Here is an 18,060-nt window from a genome sequence, read left to right on the forward strand (position 1 = left end):
GCAGTTTGATCCCTGGACCAGGAACTTCCACAAGAGGTGGGTGCAGCCAGGGGGAAAAAGAAAAAAAAAAAAAAGCAACATGAAGGCTATTTTGAAGCTAATTTAAAAGATTACTTTAAAAAAAAAATCTTTCCTATCCATACCCTCCCTTACTGGTGCCCTAACTACAGGTTTAGTTTACTATGGGTAGTAGGATGGAATGTAGTGAGCAGTTTTTCCCACAATCTGGATCACAGAATCCCTCTTTTCACATAACATCCCATGAAGCTAATCTGTCAGGAATGACAGTGAGGAATATTGCGTCATTAGATGATCTTTAAGACTTCTTCTAGCCTAAAAGTCTAGAATTCTAAGATGATGATTTGCTACTTTAACTTTCAAGAAATTCAGTCTGCTTTTTTGAGGGGAGGTAGCAGGGGAGGATGGAGGATGAAAATGCTCAAAATGATTCTATGACCTTAAATTTGGTCAAACCCCCAATCTTCCAACATTCATGTGGATCTTAGAAGGTCCTTATGTCAACCCCTGCATTACTAGCTCTTTCTAATTTTTCAAGTTTTCTCTGGCTAACTGAACTGTCATGACCCCAATTGCCTATGTATAGTCAGTATATTAGTGGGCAAAGTATATGGCCTTGATTACCATCCTTACATGTCCTTTAAGCTTGTAATAATACATTCTATTTGCACAGTACTTTACAGCTTGCAAATGATTTTGAGAATCATTACCTCATTCATACAAATGCCTCTTTTTTTACATTTTTTATTGTTTTTAGGGCCATACCCACAGCATATGGAAGTTCCCAGGATAGGGGTTGAATTGAAGCTGCAGCGGCCGACCTACACCACAGCCACAGCAACACCAGGTCCAAGCCTTGTTCTCAACCTACACCACAGCTCACGGCAATGCTGGATCCTTAACCCACTGAGCCTAAGGGAGGCCAGGATCAAACCTGCATCCTCATGGATACTAGTCATGGCATGTAACTCTGAATTCCTCTTTTTAAGTTGTAACTCATCATTTTTAAAATAGTCCCACTCTCCAACTTAAAATATTCTCTTCGCTTCTGATTACAGCCTTGACAATTTTAAAGCCTTCTGTTTTTATGAATGTCAGTGCATGACATAAGCATTATGTAAATGTGCCCTTTCACACTTCATCTAGGACAGAGGAGGTGGACAGGAGTGAATTCAGTGCTATTAAATAGCAGTAACTTTTCTCTTCAAACTTTAGCTAGTCACCGTGAAATGTAAACTACAACCATTTATTTCTCCTCATTTGTTTCCATGTAGCAGTGAGACCACATGAAGGATGAAGCAAGTGATGGAAGAAGGAAACATTTGTGTACAGTTATCAAAGTTGAAAGTAGCTCCAGCCTCACTCATAAATACAGATGCTTGGCGATCAACTCCCATGACACACCTGAGCAGTGAGGATGTTCTGTGTCGTGTAGTCCATTGACTGAGACATCGTTCATTGAACAGCTCTGATAGAGATTCATGCTGTGTTAGGCCTTTTATGCTCAATGCACAATAATACCAGAGCAGAAGGTGGCAGTGGGAGCAAGGAATAGACCAAAACACACACACACACAATTTTATTCCCATAACAAGATAGATTTTTAGACAAAAAAAGTGGAGTAAATCACCCTGTAAAGCCAGAGAGAGAGATCAAATGTATATTGTGGTTCCCATGACGACTATGACTAAAATTTCCCCTATTGTTGTTGCTGTTATAAAAATTTTGATTGCTTTTGTCCTTAAAAGGACACCCATTTTCTTTAATAACACAGAAAAAAGAATGTGTATTTATAGGGACTTAAACTATTGGTTAAAAATGGAAATATTTAATCTATGAACCAGTGGCTTTCCATACATTCTAGGAACAAGTTGAGCTGGTTTCTAATCATCCCAAGCTAGTTCAAAACATCATTGAGGGCTTTTTGTGAATTCAATTAAGGCTCCCTTGCTCATCCCTGTACCAGAGAGCACAGCTTGGGGAGCAGCCTATGGGCTGGAATTAACCCCCTTGCACCCCTTCACTCATCCTGTAGAGAGACATACCTGGATGACCACACCCAGTACCCTGAAGTTTCTTCACTAAATTAAGCAGATGGGCCTCTGAAGAAGCCTCAGAGTGCTGAGGGAAGAAACCTTCTTCTAAATATGACCTACTTAACTGAAAAGCGGCCTCTGTACACTGGCATCAGTTAAGTCCCAGAGACAGAGTTTTGGGTGAAGCAGAAGGAATAGCTTTATTGCTTTGCCAGGCAAAATAGGCCACAGCAGGCTAACGCCTCAAAACTGTCTCCTGTCTTGAGAGGGGATAGCAAGGGGTTGTATAGATTTGGCTCAAAAGACAGGGTTATTGATTAAGGTTGTCTACATTATTCTCTCTCCATAGATCATTTCAGAGTCGACAAGGCCAGCATCAGTGGGTCCAGTGATGGTCTCTGCTTGTTTTCAGGGTTATTATGGTTCTTTGACATTATCTCTGGAAAGATTGTTTACAGGGAAGGGGTGTTGGGGGTGTTCCAATTACAAAAGAAAACACTAAGTGCAATATAACTTTAACTAGAAAGTAATCACTAGTAACAAATTAGTGCCAAGGCAGGACCTAACTTAATGGAGACTGTTTTAACTAGTTTTATTTTTTTAGCTGTAACAAAACTGCCTAATCATTAACTCTTGAGGCAGCCTTTTGAGACTGAGGGGAGGCCTAGAAGGCTAAAGGCAAAGCCTTTTACTTTCAAACACAAGCACTTGGGGTCTGGTACACAGTTTCACTACAAAGAGTTTAAAGAACCTTATTTTGTTTGTTTGTTTGTTTGTTTGTCCTTTTAGGACCACACCTATGGCAAATGGAAATTCCCAGGCTAAAGGTCAAATCAAAGCTGCAGCTGCTGGCCTATGCCACAGCAATGCCAGATCTGAGCCGCCTCTGTGACCTGCACCACAGCTCATGACCACACCAGATCCTTAAGCCACTGAGCAGGGCCAGGAATCAATCCCTCCTCCTCATGGATACTAATCAGGTTCATTATCACTGAGCCACAATGGACACCCCAAAGAATATTCTTTTTAAAAGACACACCTGAATTGTTCCCTGGTAGCCCAGCAGTTAAGGATCTGGCATTGTCAGTACTGTGGCACAGGTTGGATCCCTGGCCTAGGAACTTCCACATGCCATGGGTGCAGTGGGGGGCGGGAGGGGGGGGACACTTGAAATTAGTGAGTCAAATTCAAATCTGTGGGTAGAAGGGCAAAGAGTGAAGATCAACCCACTGTTAGCTCAACCCTGCAGTCTAGATGGAGCAGGAGATATTTTGTGGGCCAGGCTAAGCCAAGTGGCATATCATAAAAATGGCATCTGTCTAAACATCTATTATGTGTATACTAATCTGTCCGACCCCTGAAGACTAAAAAGTAGACGTGAAACGTATACTCTGCTCTCAAGAATTTAAAATCTTGTTGAGACAGATGAGCAAGGAAGAAGAAAAGAAAGTGGAAAAATGAATAAAACTTCATTGCTCTCTTTCATGTCTTACTTATTTATCTAAGTCTTGGGCTTCTGTTGATATATTTGGTGAGACCAGGAGGTAAGGTACAAACCATTGCTATATTCTGAGTATATAGTTGGGACTCATAGATGTGTTGACTGTGTTTGTGATGAATCTCATTGGAGTTTTGAAAGGACAGAATTGCTCAAGGAATTTCTGGGTTTTTTTGTTTTTTCCTTTTCTAGATAACACAGTGTTCATTAGGAAGCTGTACCACCATTTACAGCATAAGCCAGGCATTAAAGAATATGCTCCTTGAGGAAGTCCCTGTTGTTGGAGCAGTGGAAACAAATCCGACTAGTATCCACAAGGATTCAGGTTTAATCCCTCAGTGGGTCGCAGCATTGCTGTGAGTGAGCTGTGGTGTAGGTTGCAGGCGAGGCTCAGATCCTGCATTGCTGTGGCTGTGCCATAGGCTGGCAGCTGCAGCTTCAATTCTACCCCTAGCCTGGGAACTTCCATATGCCACAGGTGTGGCCCTAAAAATCAAAATAAAACAAAACAAAAAAGGAACATGTACCATGAAGATAGGGAATATTGCTTGTCTGGATATATTTATAATATTTACAACTTTAAAATTGAAAGATAATCTTGATCTATAGTCATGATATTTAATAGGAATAAACTCTAGCTCAAATATATATGTTCGTGTGAAAGTGGCAGAATTTGATACCCTTGTAAGCCCAATGTGCTTTTACAACTTCCCTGGATGACTCTATTGCATTGGAAAAAACAAAAAAAGAACCAAAAAACATGGTACATTTTAAATAGCACTCACTGGAAAAGAGCACAGAGGTGATTTGAGTTTCCTTGGTGTGATGACTACTCTTATTCAATTTTTTTCACAGACCATAAACAATACTGAAGAATGTCTGTCTGAAACTCGGCCTTGAATGAAGAAACTTCATTGAACAAGAAGTTGGCTTCCAGTTTTGCACAGGCGTCAATGGAATGCTTTTCTTTTTTATTTTATTTTTTTAATTTTCTACTTTACTCAATGAAAACGAAGTGTTTTTATGTGCTGTGCAAATGGTTCCTTCATGTGGTTTGACAGGCTTTTTTTGCCATCTTTTTTTTTTTTTCAACTAAAGAAAAAAGATACCAGAAGAGGACAAAAACAATAACAAACAAAGCAAAACATGGAAGATTGACATTTATCTGGAAGAACATTTGAATGCAGAATTTACCTGAAGGTGTAGATAGATTTTTTTTTTTAACAGAATATCTGATGTCAAGAGGTAGGCAAAAGCAGAAATGGATAAAAATTGTCTTCCTCAGTAATTAAGCTACTCTTTCTTTTTCCTTTCTTGTTTAAATCTAGTGGGTTGGGTTTTTTATTTTATTTTTTTCTTAGAAATATTTAGGTAAGGTTTATCTTGAATCTTAATTGCCTTAATTTTAAGGACGTCAAAGGCTCTCGAGGCAAGCTGTCAACGTCTTGTTAAAAAAAAATCAAGAAAGAATTGAAATATTGTGCCAGCTTTCACTGGTACAGAAGTTTAAGACTATGAGTTTTTAGGGTGAAAAAAAACTGTACAGTTTAAAAGAAAATGTTTTTCTTCATTTGAAGAAAATTTGTTGATAAAAGAAACCATGGCAACTGCAAGAATTGGGGAAATGCTGGGACTTTTCATGAACTTTGTCTTAAGTGTTGAATCATTCTAGAAGGCTAAAACATTTTACGGTAAAGTTATTAATGTTGGTTTAAAAACAACTGCATTAGAAATAATGCGTGTTTGGGGGGCAGAATGCAGATTTTTTTTATTTACAAAGCGTGATCGCTAGCAAAAGCATTAGTGCTTTTTATCTGCAGTCTTTTTTATGAGCTTTACAAAGTTTTTAGTCAGCTTTGCTTGTCACATTGCAAAACCTAGCTTAAGAGCATTAAACAAACAAAAAACTTAGGTAGATAGGAGCTTGTGGTCAAAAAGTGCAAAAAAAACCACAAAAAAAAACACAAAAAAAGCAATAGATAGAGAAATTGTTGACAATTTCTGTAGTCTTTCCTAGTTGTGATCAAATTCAGCCTATGGATGGCCTATTTTATACCAAAGATGAAGTGGCACCCTATTGCAGTCCAGAAGATAGAGATTGTTTTCTTTTCTTCTTTTCTTTTTAAAATTTTATTTGACCTACATGGCCGGACCAGTTCTTACTTTGTTGTTTGTTTAAACTACCTTCCACTGATGTTTTACATACTGCAAAAAAAAAAAAAAAGTTGTTTTTATTTTAAATGTATATTTGTTGATGGTAGAAGCTTGTTCCTGCATATTCAGCAATTTCGTCATGAAGAGTTCTGGATACCAACCAAATGGCTTTCAATTCCATGAGCTTTTCTGGTTCCTTCCTAGTTCTCTTGAATGTGAAACCTGTGTTGATGGCCACAATGAGCTAAGACACTTAACAGGTTTAAATTTCTTTATATGAATTTTGAACTCAAGATACTTCCTGAACTGGTCTGAAAGATCACTTGTCAAAAAAGCTTAGTGATACTCTGTTAAGTGCTGAGTGGTCCCCTGAAAAGGTCTTTATTGTATTTCTAACAATAGTCTTCCTCTTAAGCTCTTGCACTTCTAGATTCTGTCTTCTCACCTCCATCTTTGTCATCATTCACTATAAATAGCCACCTTGACTCTGCAACTGGGTGAGAATATCTCTCTTTTTTGCCTCCTTTCATTGTATTTTCATATCCTGGTATTGTCAGAAGAAAGACAAGAGAGATTTTTTAAATTTCAGTTTAACTCTCTGAGGCAAGTAGAACCAATAAGATTGAGGATTCCGTTAGTGGAATTTCGGTAAGCTTTTGATGCTGGTTGACAATCAAGAAATTGTATGACTTATAAGAACCAAAACAATGAGATTTGATCAATCATTAAAGCCAAAGGAGATATATTTGCATTGAGAATGATATGAAACTTTGTCTAAAATGAATTAAATTGATTTATGAAATATCTCTGCATATTCAATTCATGAAATCCATGTTCATCCTGTACAGTTTTACCTGATTAAGTATAATGGAACTTTGTTAATTGAACCATGCACTAGAATGGCTGGATTGTTAGAATCAAATAGGTGAAAACAAAGTCACGGGAACCTGTCTTAATCCAGATGGAATAGGGAAATTCTTAAAGTGCATTGTTAAAGAAAACAGGGTAGGTATTTAAAAACTAACAGGAAAAAAGTTAAAAGGTAAAACATATTCCCATTGGGTCAACATGAGTAATGAGTTTGACTCATATAAAATTATCAATATTCTACTATCTGTGACCTGTAAACAAAGACCTTGTGTGGAAATAAACCCAATTCTTTTAGTTGAAAATCCCATAAAGTGGAAGCTCATACCTAGAGAGTGATTCCATATCTGTGTGGTCAAATCAGAGGAAAAAATATATCCAAGAAAATGTAGCATGTGCTACATTTAAATTCCAACTGGTCACAGCCATCCTTATGGTTTTCCAAGCTTTGGAGAGAATTTTAGATTTATACTTTCTTCTGATCCATTCTTCAGCTTCTCAAGTATTTTAAGGGTGGCACTTAAGTTTTCTCTTTGAGAAACTGGCCCCCACGTTACAGGGGGGCGATAAGCAAACACGTATGGGAACTGGGTTTTTGTTTCTCTTTTTCAGTCTCTGAACTCTTTGTATAAATAAGGATTATCCTGGGCATAATTCATTTAAATATGAAATCAACATGCTTTCTTTCTCTTCTGTATTAAAAAAATGTGATACAAAGAAAGTCTCATTCACACAGTCAACAATGAGGCTAAGAGGTAGCTACCATGTGGCTGATGAATGTGCCTGGGTAACTTCCTGTTTCTATTCAAAACTACTGCTTTATTTATACATTCAGCAACATTTTTTTCAACTATAAAATTTCAATGATCTCAATTTTTTTAAGCCACTTCAGGTAAAATGAATCAACTTGTCATCTTACGTGTCCATGTGTGCTTTGTTTTTAGATTTTTTTTATATTACGCCATTCTATAAAATACCTTATTTCAAATCTAAAAGAAAAAAATAAGAAAGTGGCCCATGTTCAAATTTGCACATGTTATTTTACCTAAAAATTGTTTTTTGAAGAGTCAAGTCCGGGAGAAAAAATAAAAGCATCCACAGGTAAGCAGCATTACCTTATATGAAAAGTAAAACAAATCAAAACAAATCTATAGGTGTTTAATACCTATAGACATCAGAATCATAATTTAATCAACAATATGGATTATGGCAATTTTAATTCAATTTAGGACTATAATCATTTTTTAAAGTATTCTGGTTCACTTCATTTCAAGCATTTATTCAGAGGTTTCCATGTTTCCTTTCGACAAGAATTACCAAGACTTAGCCTGAATGTCAGGAAAGAAACTGAAGCCACAATCCAAATAAGATAAACAGCATTTCCTCCAAACTTACTGACAAGGTCATTGGAGGAGTGGATATTCTAATAGTAAGAAGGCATTGTCAGGAAGACTGCATATTGGCTTCATGTTCCTCAGAGCATGGCCATGGGAGCCAAAGGCAATAATTTAAAGGCAATATCTGCAGGGGGAGGGGAGATGTTTTTCTTTCATCATGGGCATGTTTTGAATATTGCAGGTAACATGATATCCCTAAAAAACAAAACAAAACAAAAAACCCAAAAAAGAAAAAAACCCTTCTATCCCACTCCAGTTTGGTCAGGGTTACTTTGCTTCCTTGGTAGATTTCAGTCATTCAGATGTTGTCGCCAGGCTTCACCAGAATCAATTCTCCTGTGACTTAAACAGACCTGCCATATTTGACACCATCTAAGACTCACTCCCACCTGTCCCAGTGGAAAATCCACATGGTGTTAAAAGCATCCATACTAGAGATAGAAAGCTGAGGGCAGGATGAAGCAGGGAGTTCACTGTATCTACTGAATACATCAACCCCTTACACAACAATTTTAAGAACATCTGCCATCCAAGTGTGACAAAATAAGAGTACTTAGTTTTTTAACTTTATTTGAATAACTGAGGGCTTGTCATATATATATATACGTGTATATGTATATATACTTGTATGTATATATATACATATATATACTTGTAAGTCTTTCACAGTGGCCTAAAATTCCCATTATCAAAAGGTGAGATTTGATTAAGACTTCAGTCTTCTTTATGATTGAGGAAGAGTTTCAATGGACTGTCTAGACAGGTAATAATCTTAGTCGGAGACTGCAAATACATTTAATAATCCAGCTTCATTTTTGAGGGCACAAACCACTGCAAGATATGAGGTGATAAAGAGAAATTTTTAAATGGGTTTCAGTGATAAAGGTTTTTATATAATATAAAATCAAATGAAAGGATAATCTTTGTGTATGAAGATAACAGCATTCAATGTACTTTATAATCAAGGTCAAATATGTCATAGAAACTCAATCTATATTATATTGTCCACAGTAGGGCATAAGGAGGAGGTTTTGTTTTTCATGTCATTGTGACTGACATGATTCAAAAACCTGAGCTCTCAGGGACTGACAGCCCCTCACTCCAATTTGAGGAATTGACAGAATTGAAACAGGCTCATGCATTCTGTACATGCTATCCTTCCTGTGGTTGAGTAATAATGGGATCGAATTAATGAGTCAATTTATTTTGCAAATGACAACTACTGTGGCATTGGAAGATAGCCAAGGCTAACTCAAATTGAACATTTCCTAGCAAATATTCTTAAGTAGGAAATTATTTCCTTAATCCGAGGGAACAATTCTTGGTTACAGCTGTCATTTTGTGGATGCCATAGAGTTCAGGAAAGTACAAAAGCTAAGTATAAAATCCCTGAGTGGCTCAAATGATCTTTTTTGATGTAAGGCATGGGAGCTCACCCAAGATTGGTGATTTCTTTTATCTTTTGTTTTATACCCCAATACATATGTTCACTGCCACATAGAAAAGATGGATGGCTTCTTAATAGTTACTTCTTTGTATTTCTGGGAAGGAAAAAAATATTTTAAGAAAATTTCTTCCACCCAGAAGCTCTTAAGCTGAAGCAGAGGTAGGATCAAGCTGGAGTCTGCAGGAAGAACCACTAAGCCACTGGGTCACACTTTTCTCCCACTGTATTCCTTCCAGTTAGTGGCTGCCCTGATGACCAGTCTTAAAGAAGTGCAGTCACTTCCGATTTTTGAAGGGCTAATTGTCTACTTTGTGGATTTGTTTTGTCTTCTCTTTTCAACTATTAGGACTTGGGCTCTACTTCCTTTTATTAGCATTTCACACTAAGGATGGAAAAAAAATCTGGAAATAAAATTCAAATCAATTTTTTTAAGGCTTGATTTAGTGAAACAGTTTGAAATCACTGGTTAAAATTAATGTCAATGCACTATATACTGTCATGTTTTAATATCCATATTGTCCTTTTTCCATCCACTACAATTGAGAGTTGGCTGTATTTTTGCAAAATACAAAGGGGAAAAAAAAAAAAAAAGCTCTAGCAAAGAATTTGGCTTCCCTCAAAAGAAAACTGCTTTGGGTTTGTTCACTACCGAAATTTGAACCATTAGAACAGGTCAACTCAAAATTGAGTTATGAGAATATAGTAACATCTCTTTGTTAAATATGCAGGTGTATCCCCATTTTTGACAAAAAAAAATTGCATTGTTCAGTTATTTTTTTACTTTGCATTACCATATTAAGGCTGAATGACCTTGATATTCCAGTGGATTATTTTAAAATAATTATTTCAAATTTAAGTAGCATCCAAAGTGTAACTTTAGTGTTATGCTTTGTATTTTAAACCCAAGGTCTTACCTTATTAAAAAAGATGCTCTGTTGTCCTCCACAAAATAGTTATTTCCTCATATTAAAATAGTTATCCCATACTTTTTAAGAACTATAAAAACAATTTCAAAGAGACATTTGGAAAAGTTTTCTCCATTCTGGCAATTAATGCTTCCATTTATTTAAAGAAGAATATAATTGGAATCTTAAATTTAAAAATATATGTGAAAGGGTACTTGCTATGAAATACTAAAAAAAAGGGGATACAGCTTCTTTTAAAACCCTTGTTTCAGGCCATATCTGACTTCATGGAACTTCTGAAACATCATTCAATTTTTTATTTAAGAGCATTTTGTACTGCTGTCTCTGATTATCATGAAAAATTCTGTAATTCTACAGTGTTTCTGGTTTTATTTTTAAGTTTTCCATCTGTACCGCAGTCCAATTAGCTACCATTTTCCCCATTCCTTGGGCTTTCTGTAGATCAGTGGACGTTAGGTTTAAACTTCTGTTTTCTTTGATGAAGCTTTCAATAAAAAATGAAAATAAAATCAACCAAGCAGGGCCGTTGTGTTTTTCTTCACTCTTCCAGAGATGGATTGAGGGAGGGAGTGTTTTTTCTAATTGGCTTCCAATGCAATTTCTTAAAAAAAAAAAAAAAAAAAGACAATCCCTGGTCACAAAGAGAGAAGACAATTATATTCATGCCAGGGGGCTAAAAAAGCCATTGCTTAGGGGCTTTGAGGGCATAGACCATTTAGGTCTTCCTAGGACCTCACACTCTTCCCAATTTTTAATGCTTATGGACACAGAGATCAGCCAGCTCCAATCTCTGAACACGCCTAACATCTGCCAACAATTTGATGAATCTTATGTGAAGACCAGGAAATTGAGTTATTAATAACAATAAGGAACTTTCTTTTGACACCTGTGATTTTTATCCCTGCAGGGATTAAGCTTCAGGTCATCCCAAATCAGAAGTGTCCATTCCTCAAGCACTGAATGACTTTGGCAAACAAATAAGCAAAAACTATATTTCTCTGGCCCAGAATCACACAAGATGACTCAGAGCTCATATTCAAGGGCCAAATATATTCCCAGTTGTAATATGTATTTGCTGTTACTGTTTGAGCTTTTTTTTTTTTAGGGCCACATGTGTGGCATATGGAAGTTCCCAGGCTTTGTGGATGTCATAGAGTTCAGGAAAGTACAAAAGCTCAAATCAGGGCTGCAGCTGCTGGCCTGCACCACAACTCACGGCAACACTGGATCCTTAAGCCACCAAACGAGGCCAAAGATTGAACCCTCATCCTCATGGATTCTAGCTGACTAGATGAGTTTGTAACTTGCTGAGTCACAAAGGGAATTCCCTGTTTGAGCATATTTGATTCTACTAGACAAGAAAAGAGATGACTGAAATTCATGTGATGTGTTAAAGATAGCAAAGTGTAAATAACCTTTTTCTTTTTTTTTTTTTCTGGCCATGCCCATGGCATGTGGAACTTTCTGGGCCAGAGATGGAACCTGCACAACAGCAGTGATCCAAGGCACAGCAGTGACAACGCAGGATTCTCAACCCCCTTTGCCACAAGGGAACTCTGTAAATAACCTTTAAAATGGATAAAATAAGAACAAATGAGTGTGCACAAAAAAAGAAATGGGAAGACCAAGAAAGCACTATGGATTTATGACGCACTAAATACACATGAAACACTATGTATTCCTGAAATCTTAACTCTACATGAGAAATATGAAGCACTCAATCAATATTTTTGAGGTATTAATTTGGTCTCCACTTGGCCCTCCCAGCAAATTTTTAGGCTTAATTTGTAGATTTCAGTGACTCACTCTGCTTTCCTCAAAGGCAGAAAGCATGTTTCACTGGCTCCTTCCTTCTGTGACCCACTTTGCTCAGCTTCAACTCTGGTCCTTATAATACGCTCTCAGAGGGAGAAGCAAGATAAAGAACACTCAGAACGTTCATCAAGTGCAGTCCTTCCACTCTTTTTGAACCCTACCCTAAATGAGTTGATCTACCTTATCCAGCTGTCTCCTTGCTTCTTGGTGTGGGTTTTTAATTTAATAAGCCCTGTTCTGTCATCATTTTTCATTTGATCTGTGAACCTTTGTGTTATATGACTTCTGAAATCACTTGCACGATAATGTACTTGAAGGTCGCCATTGCATCAAGGTAATTTCCCATGTGATACCTTCAGGCTTTAGAGTATAGACACTTCAGAGAGAGTGCAAAGAAAGCTATGCAACCAGAGCCCATGCTCTGAGAGTATGTTCTGTGGATCTTTTTCCCTGATAATGAGTACCAGTTCACATGGTACTTATTGGCAGAAAGGAAAGCTGGAAGAATGGAATTATTGAAGAGTATAAGAAAATAAGAATTAAAGATCTTGAACTTAATTTTACTCACATTCCAGGAATGTAAATTGGCGCAGCCACTATGGAAAACAGTATGGATGTTCCTCAAAAAACTCAAAATAGAGTTATCATATGATCCAACAATCCCATTCCTGGACATATATTTGGACAAAACTTTCATTCAAAAAGGTACATGTGCCCCTGTGTTCACTGCAGCACTATTTACAATAGCCAAGATGTAGCAACAACCTAAATGTCCATCAACAGATGAATGGATTAAGAAGATATGGTACATATATACAGTGGAATATTACTCACCCATCAAAAGAATAAAACAATGCAATTTTCAACAAAATGGATGGACCTAGACATTACAATAGTAAGTGAAGTAAGACGAAGACCATATGATATCACATATATGTGGAATCTAAAATGTGATACAAATCAATATATCTACAAAACTAAAACAGACTCATGGACAGAGAGAACAGACTTGTGGTTGCCAAGGCAGAGGGCATGTGGGGGAATTGGATTGGAAGTTTGGGTTAGCAGAAGCAAACTATTATATATAGGATAGATAAACCACAAGGCCCTATTTTATAGCACAGGGAACTTTATTCAATCTCCTATGATAAGTCATAATGTAAAAGAATATGAAAAAGAATGAATATATACATAAAACTGAACCACTTTGCTGTGCAGAAGAAATAACACAACATTGTAAATCAATTACAAGTCAACACATTTTTTTAAAATTTTGCATTCCATCAGAGTTTTCATTTTAAGAGCAATGACTCTTTTTTTGTTTCTCAGGAATTAGACTTTTTTTTTTTTTGTCTTTTTGTCTTTTTGCCATTGCTTGGGCTGCTCCCGCGGCATACGGAGGTTCCCAGGCTGGGAGTTGAATCGGAGCTGTAGCCACCAGCCTACGCCAGAGCCACAGCAACTCGGGATCTGAGCCGCATCTGCAACCTACACTACAGCTCATGGCAACACCGGATCCTTAACCCACTGAGCAAGGCCAGGGATCGAACCCACAATCTCATGGTTCCTAGTCGGATTCATTAACCATTGAGTCACAATGGTAACTCCAGGAATTACGGACTTTTGAAAAGATAATGTTACCACCATTACCACCCACATGAACATTTTTTTGCTTCAAATACCAGGGCATTTGGCAACTCCCTGAAATGTACCCAGAGACATCTGATGAAGAATCCTTGATCTAAAGATATAAAGAGAAAAAAGACTAGAGAATGAAAAAAAATTAATAATGGTTCCCCTTGCATATAAAATAACCACAATTTCCTGACCTCATATCTCTGTACTGTTTACTGTTTTATAATTTATTTTCTCCAAGGATAACAGAGGACTTTGTCGACTCAATAGTTATTCCAGTAAAGTTCACGTTTAATAAAGCTTTCTTGAAAAGGATGCTGAACAAAGATCACTTTTAACTGCAGTCCAAAATTAGTAAAGTGAAAAATGATGTAGCTCAAACTTAATCTCAGTGAGATTTATTATTTCTGGATTTTGTGTAAAGGATTGTCAACAATAATGATGAAAAAGTCTCTTGTGTGTCAAAAGGCTGTCTTTTCATTTAAATTCAAAATGAAGGCACAGCCTTCTCCACCAGGATTTTCCTCCTTCCCTTAGGAAGTGTCACCAGGTGGCACTGCTCTATTAGTCTCCAGTGGATTCCAAACCCAAATCCCAGATTTTGTATTCCTAAACAGAACCAGTACCTTGTGGGATGGTTGTAAGAGGAAGGACCACCACTACCCAAGCTGAGCCTTCGAAATGTGCCAGAAACTGTGCCAAGTGCTCCCCGCTCTCGAGTGCCCACAACCTGCACAGGTATGTTCTGAGGGTGGCACTGCCATTGGTGCCATTTTCTAGATGAAGCTTGGAAAGTAGGGCAGCCCACTCATGGACCTACATCTCAGATTCAGAATCTCAACCCCTGGACTCCAAAGTTTCTTCTTCTGCAAAGGCTTTGGAAAATGCCCATGTGAAAGGCACCCTCCCCCCCCAATATCTTTTTTTTTTCCCCAAAGTTCACCTCACTTGGCCTGAAATTTTGTGGTTTCTGCAGAAGACATTGGACATTCACTCTAATCACATTGGCCACAATTCACATTTTCCATCCCAGAAATAACTTGCTATTTCTATCATCATTGGTATTTGTTTTGGAAGGAAAGGAAGGACCTATCTACAGAATAAATAGGCATATATTTTCACTGACAGTTTCATTTAACAGTGCCCACAATAGGGGCATTCTGTAAACATTTTAATGACACAAAGATAGAGTAAACACATCTTATTTACAAGGATGCCATTTTCTGGTAAGCAGTGGTTGATGATGACATTTTACCATGAAATAAAATCAGGAGATTTGGTGAGCAATATACTCAACCCTTCCATGGCTTGATGCAAAGTGAATGGGGATCATCCACAGGGAGGATCTCCCAGACCCTTCTTTGCCAAATTTCCCTAATTCAGACCATTAGCTGAGTAGCTTGATATTTCACTGTTGCCCTTTTCCCAAGTCATTTGGGCCGTATTACACATATAACTCTTTTGACAGCAAGGTGAGTGGAATCTGCCCTTCTGAAAATGTCCTAACACTAGTAGCAGCTGTTATTACTGCTGATCTTTTCACAGTCATACAAGGTAAGTGCTGGCCACACTTTAAATGTGAAGGAGGTGGGGCTTTAAAAAACTACATGACTTGGTCATATTTGCATGATCCAGACAGAACTCAGGCTTAGGATCACCTGGATACAAAGGCAAAGATTTTTATCTTATATAGTGGAGGATCCTGTGAATGCTTTGAAAAGATGCAGTGTTTGTCCAAAATAACTTTTCTGTTACCTGACATTTCACCATTTAAAAAAAATTTATACCTGCTTTACAATGTTCTGTAGATTTCTGCTATAAAGCAAAGTGATCCAGTCGTATATATACATATTCTGTTTCTCATATTACCATCTATCATGTTCTATTGCAAGTGATTGGATACAGTTCCCTGTGCTATACAGCAGGACTTCATTGCTTATCCATTCTAAATGTAATAGTTTCCATCTACCAACCCCAGACTCCTCATCCATTCCCCCCTCCACCTCTCCCTCCCCCTCCCCCTCGGCAACCACAAGTCTGTTCTGTAGATAAATTCTTCTGTGCCATATTTTGTACTCCACATATAAGTGATATCATACAGTATTTGTCTTTCTCTTTCTGACTTACTTCTCTTAGTATGAGAATATCTAGTTCCATCCCTGTTGCTACAAATGGCAATATTTTGTCTTTTTATTCACTGGGTAGTATTCCATTGTGTATATATAACACATTTTCTTAATCCATTCATCTGTCAACAGACATTTAGCTTGTTTCCATGGCTTGGCTGCTGTGAATAGTGCTGTAATGAATATAGGGGTACATGTAACTTTTTCAGTGAAAGTTTTGTTCAGATATATGCCCAGGAGTGGGATTGCTAGATCATATGGTGGTTCTATATTGAGTTTTCTGAGGTACCTCCATACTTTTGTCCATAGTGGTTGTACCAGTTTACATTCCAACCAACAGTGAAGGAGGGTTCATGTTTCTCCACACCCTCTCCAATATTTCTTATGTATAGAGTTTAATGATAGCCATTCTGACTGGTGTGAGGTGGTACCTCATTGCAGTTTTTCATTTCTCTAATAATTAGTGATGTGGAGGATTTTTTCATGTGCCTGTTGGCAATCTGTAAGTCTTCTTTGGATAAATGTCTATTTGGATCTTCTGCACATTTTTTGATTTGGTTAGTTGGTTGTTTTTCTGTTGAGTTGTATAACTTGTTTTTATATTTTGGAGATTAAGATCCTTTTAAGTTCCATCATTTACAACTATTTTCTGCCATTCCAAAATTGTTCTTTTAATTTTATTTTATGGTTTCTTTTGCTGTGCAAAAGTTTGCAAATTTGATTAGGTCCCATTGGTTCAGTTTTGTTTTTATTTCTATTGCATTGGGAGATTGACCTAAGAAAACATTTGTACAGTTGAGGACAGAGAATGTTTTGCCTATGTTCTCTTCTATGAGTCTGATGGTGTCTTGTAATTATATTTAAGTCTTTAAGCCATTTCAAGTTTATTTTTGTGCCTGGTGTGAGGATATGTTCTAGTTTAATTGATTTATGCATCTGTCCAGTTTTCCCAGCACCACTTGCTGAAGAGACTCTTTTCCATTCTATATTCTTGCCTCCTTTGTTGAAGATTAATTGAAAGTAGGTGTCTGGGTTTATTTGTGGGCTTTCTATTGTGTTCCATTGGTCTGTATGTCTGCTTTGGTACCAGTACCACACTCTCTTGATTGCTGTAGCTTTGTAATATTGTCTGAAGTCTTGGAGAGTTCTGCCTCCTGGTTGGTTTTTGTTCCTCAGGATTACTTTGTCAATTCTGGGTCTTTTATGGTTCCATATAAATTTTTGGATTGTTTTGTCTAGTTCTGTGAAAAATGTCATGGGTAATTTGATAGGGATTGCATTGCATCTGGCCACTTTAACGATGCTTCTTCTTCCAATCTAGGAGCATGGAATATTTTTCCATTTCTTTGAATCCTCTTTGATTTCCTTGATTAATGTTTTAGAGTTCTCAGAGTATAAGCCTTTCACCTCCTTAGGTTTATTCCTAGGTATTTAATTTTTAGGGGTGTAATTTCAAAGGTAATTTTTTATATTCCTTTTCTAATATTTCATTGTTAGTATACAGAAATGCAAGCATTTCTAAATCTTAATCTTATATCCTGCTACTTTACTGAATTCATTGATCATTTGAATAGTTTTTGTGTGGAGTCCTTAGGGTATTCTATATATAGTATCATGTCATCTGCATACACTGTCAATTTTACCACTTCTCTTCCAGTTTGGATACCTTTTTTTTTACTTTTGTTTGTCTGATTGCTGTTGAATAAAAATGGTGAGTGGGCATCCTTGCCTTGTTTCAGATTGTAGTGGAAAGGCTTTCAGCTTTTCTCCACCGGGTATTATATTTGCTGTGGGTTTGTCATAAATGGCTTTTGTTATATTAAGATATGTTCCGTCTATACCCACTTTGGTAAGAGTTTTTATCATGAATGGATGTTGGATTTTGTCACATGTTTTTTCTGCATCTATTGAGATGATCATGTGGTTTTTGACTATTATTTTAATGTGGTATATGACATTGACTGATTTTCTTTTTTTTTTTTATTTTCCCACTGTACAGCAAGGGGGACATTGACTGATTTTCATATGTTGGACCATTCCTTGTGAACGTGGGATGAATCCCACTTGGTTGTGGTGTATGATCTCTTTTATACGTTGTTGGATTCAGTTGGCTAAAATGTTGTTGAGAATTTTTGCATCTT

The 18,060-nt window shown here is 37.1% G+C and overlaps 1 protein-coding gene across 4 annotated transcripts in view; it reads left to right on the plus strand.

The window, feature by feature from the left end:
- The window catches only part of RBMS3 (RNA binding motif single stranded interacting protein 3), a 740,901-nt gene extending 730,882 nt beyond the window's left edge, over window positions 1–10,019 (plus strand). For all 4 annotated transcript variants that reach the window (XM_047769379.1, XM_047769355.1, XM_047769352.1 and 1 more), the window contains one exon: window positions 4,408–10,019. In XM_047769379.1, coding sequence (XP_047625335.1) covers window positions 4,408–4,414 — 7 coding nt within the window. In that variant the 3' untranslated portion in view covers window positions 4,415–10,019. The remainder of the gene's footprint in view (window positions 1–4,407) is intronic.
- Window positions 10,020–18,060: the final 8,041 nt, after the last annotated feature.

The sequence above is a fragment of the Phacochoerus africanus genome, chromosome 1, assembly GCF_016906955.1.
Source record: "Phacochoerus africanus isolate WHEZ1 chromosome 1, ROS_Pafr_v1, whole genome shotgun sequence".
Lineage (NCBI taxonomy): Eukaryota > Metazoa > Chordata > Mammalia > Artiodactyla > Suidae > Phacochoerus > Phacochoerus africanus.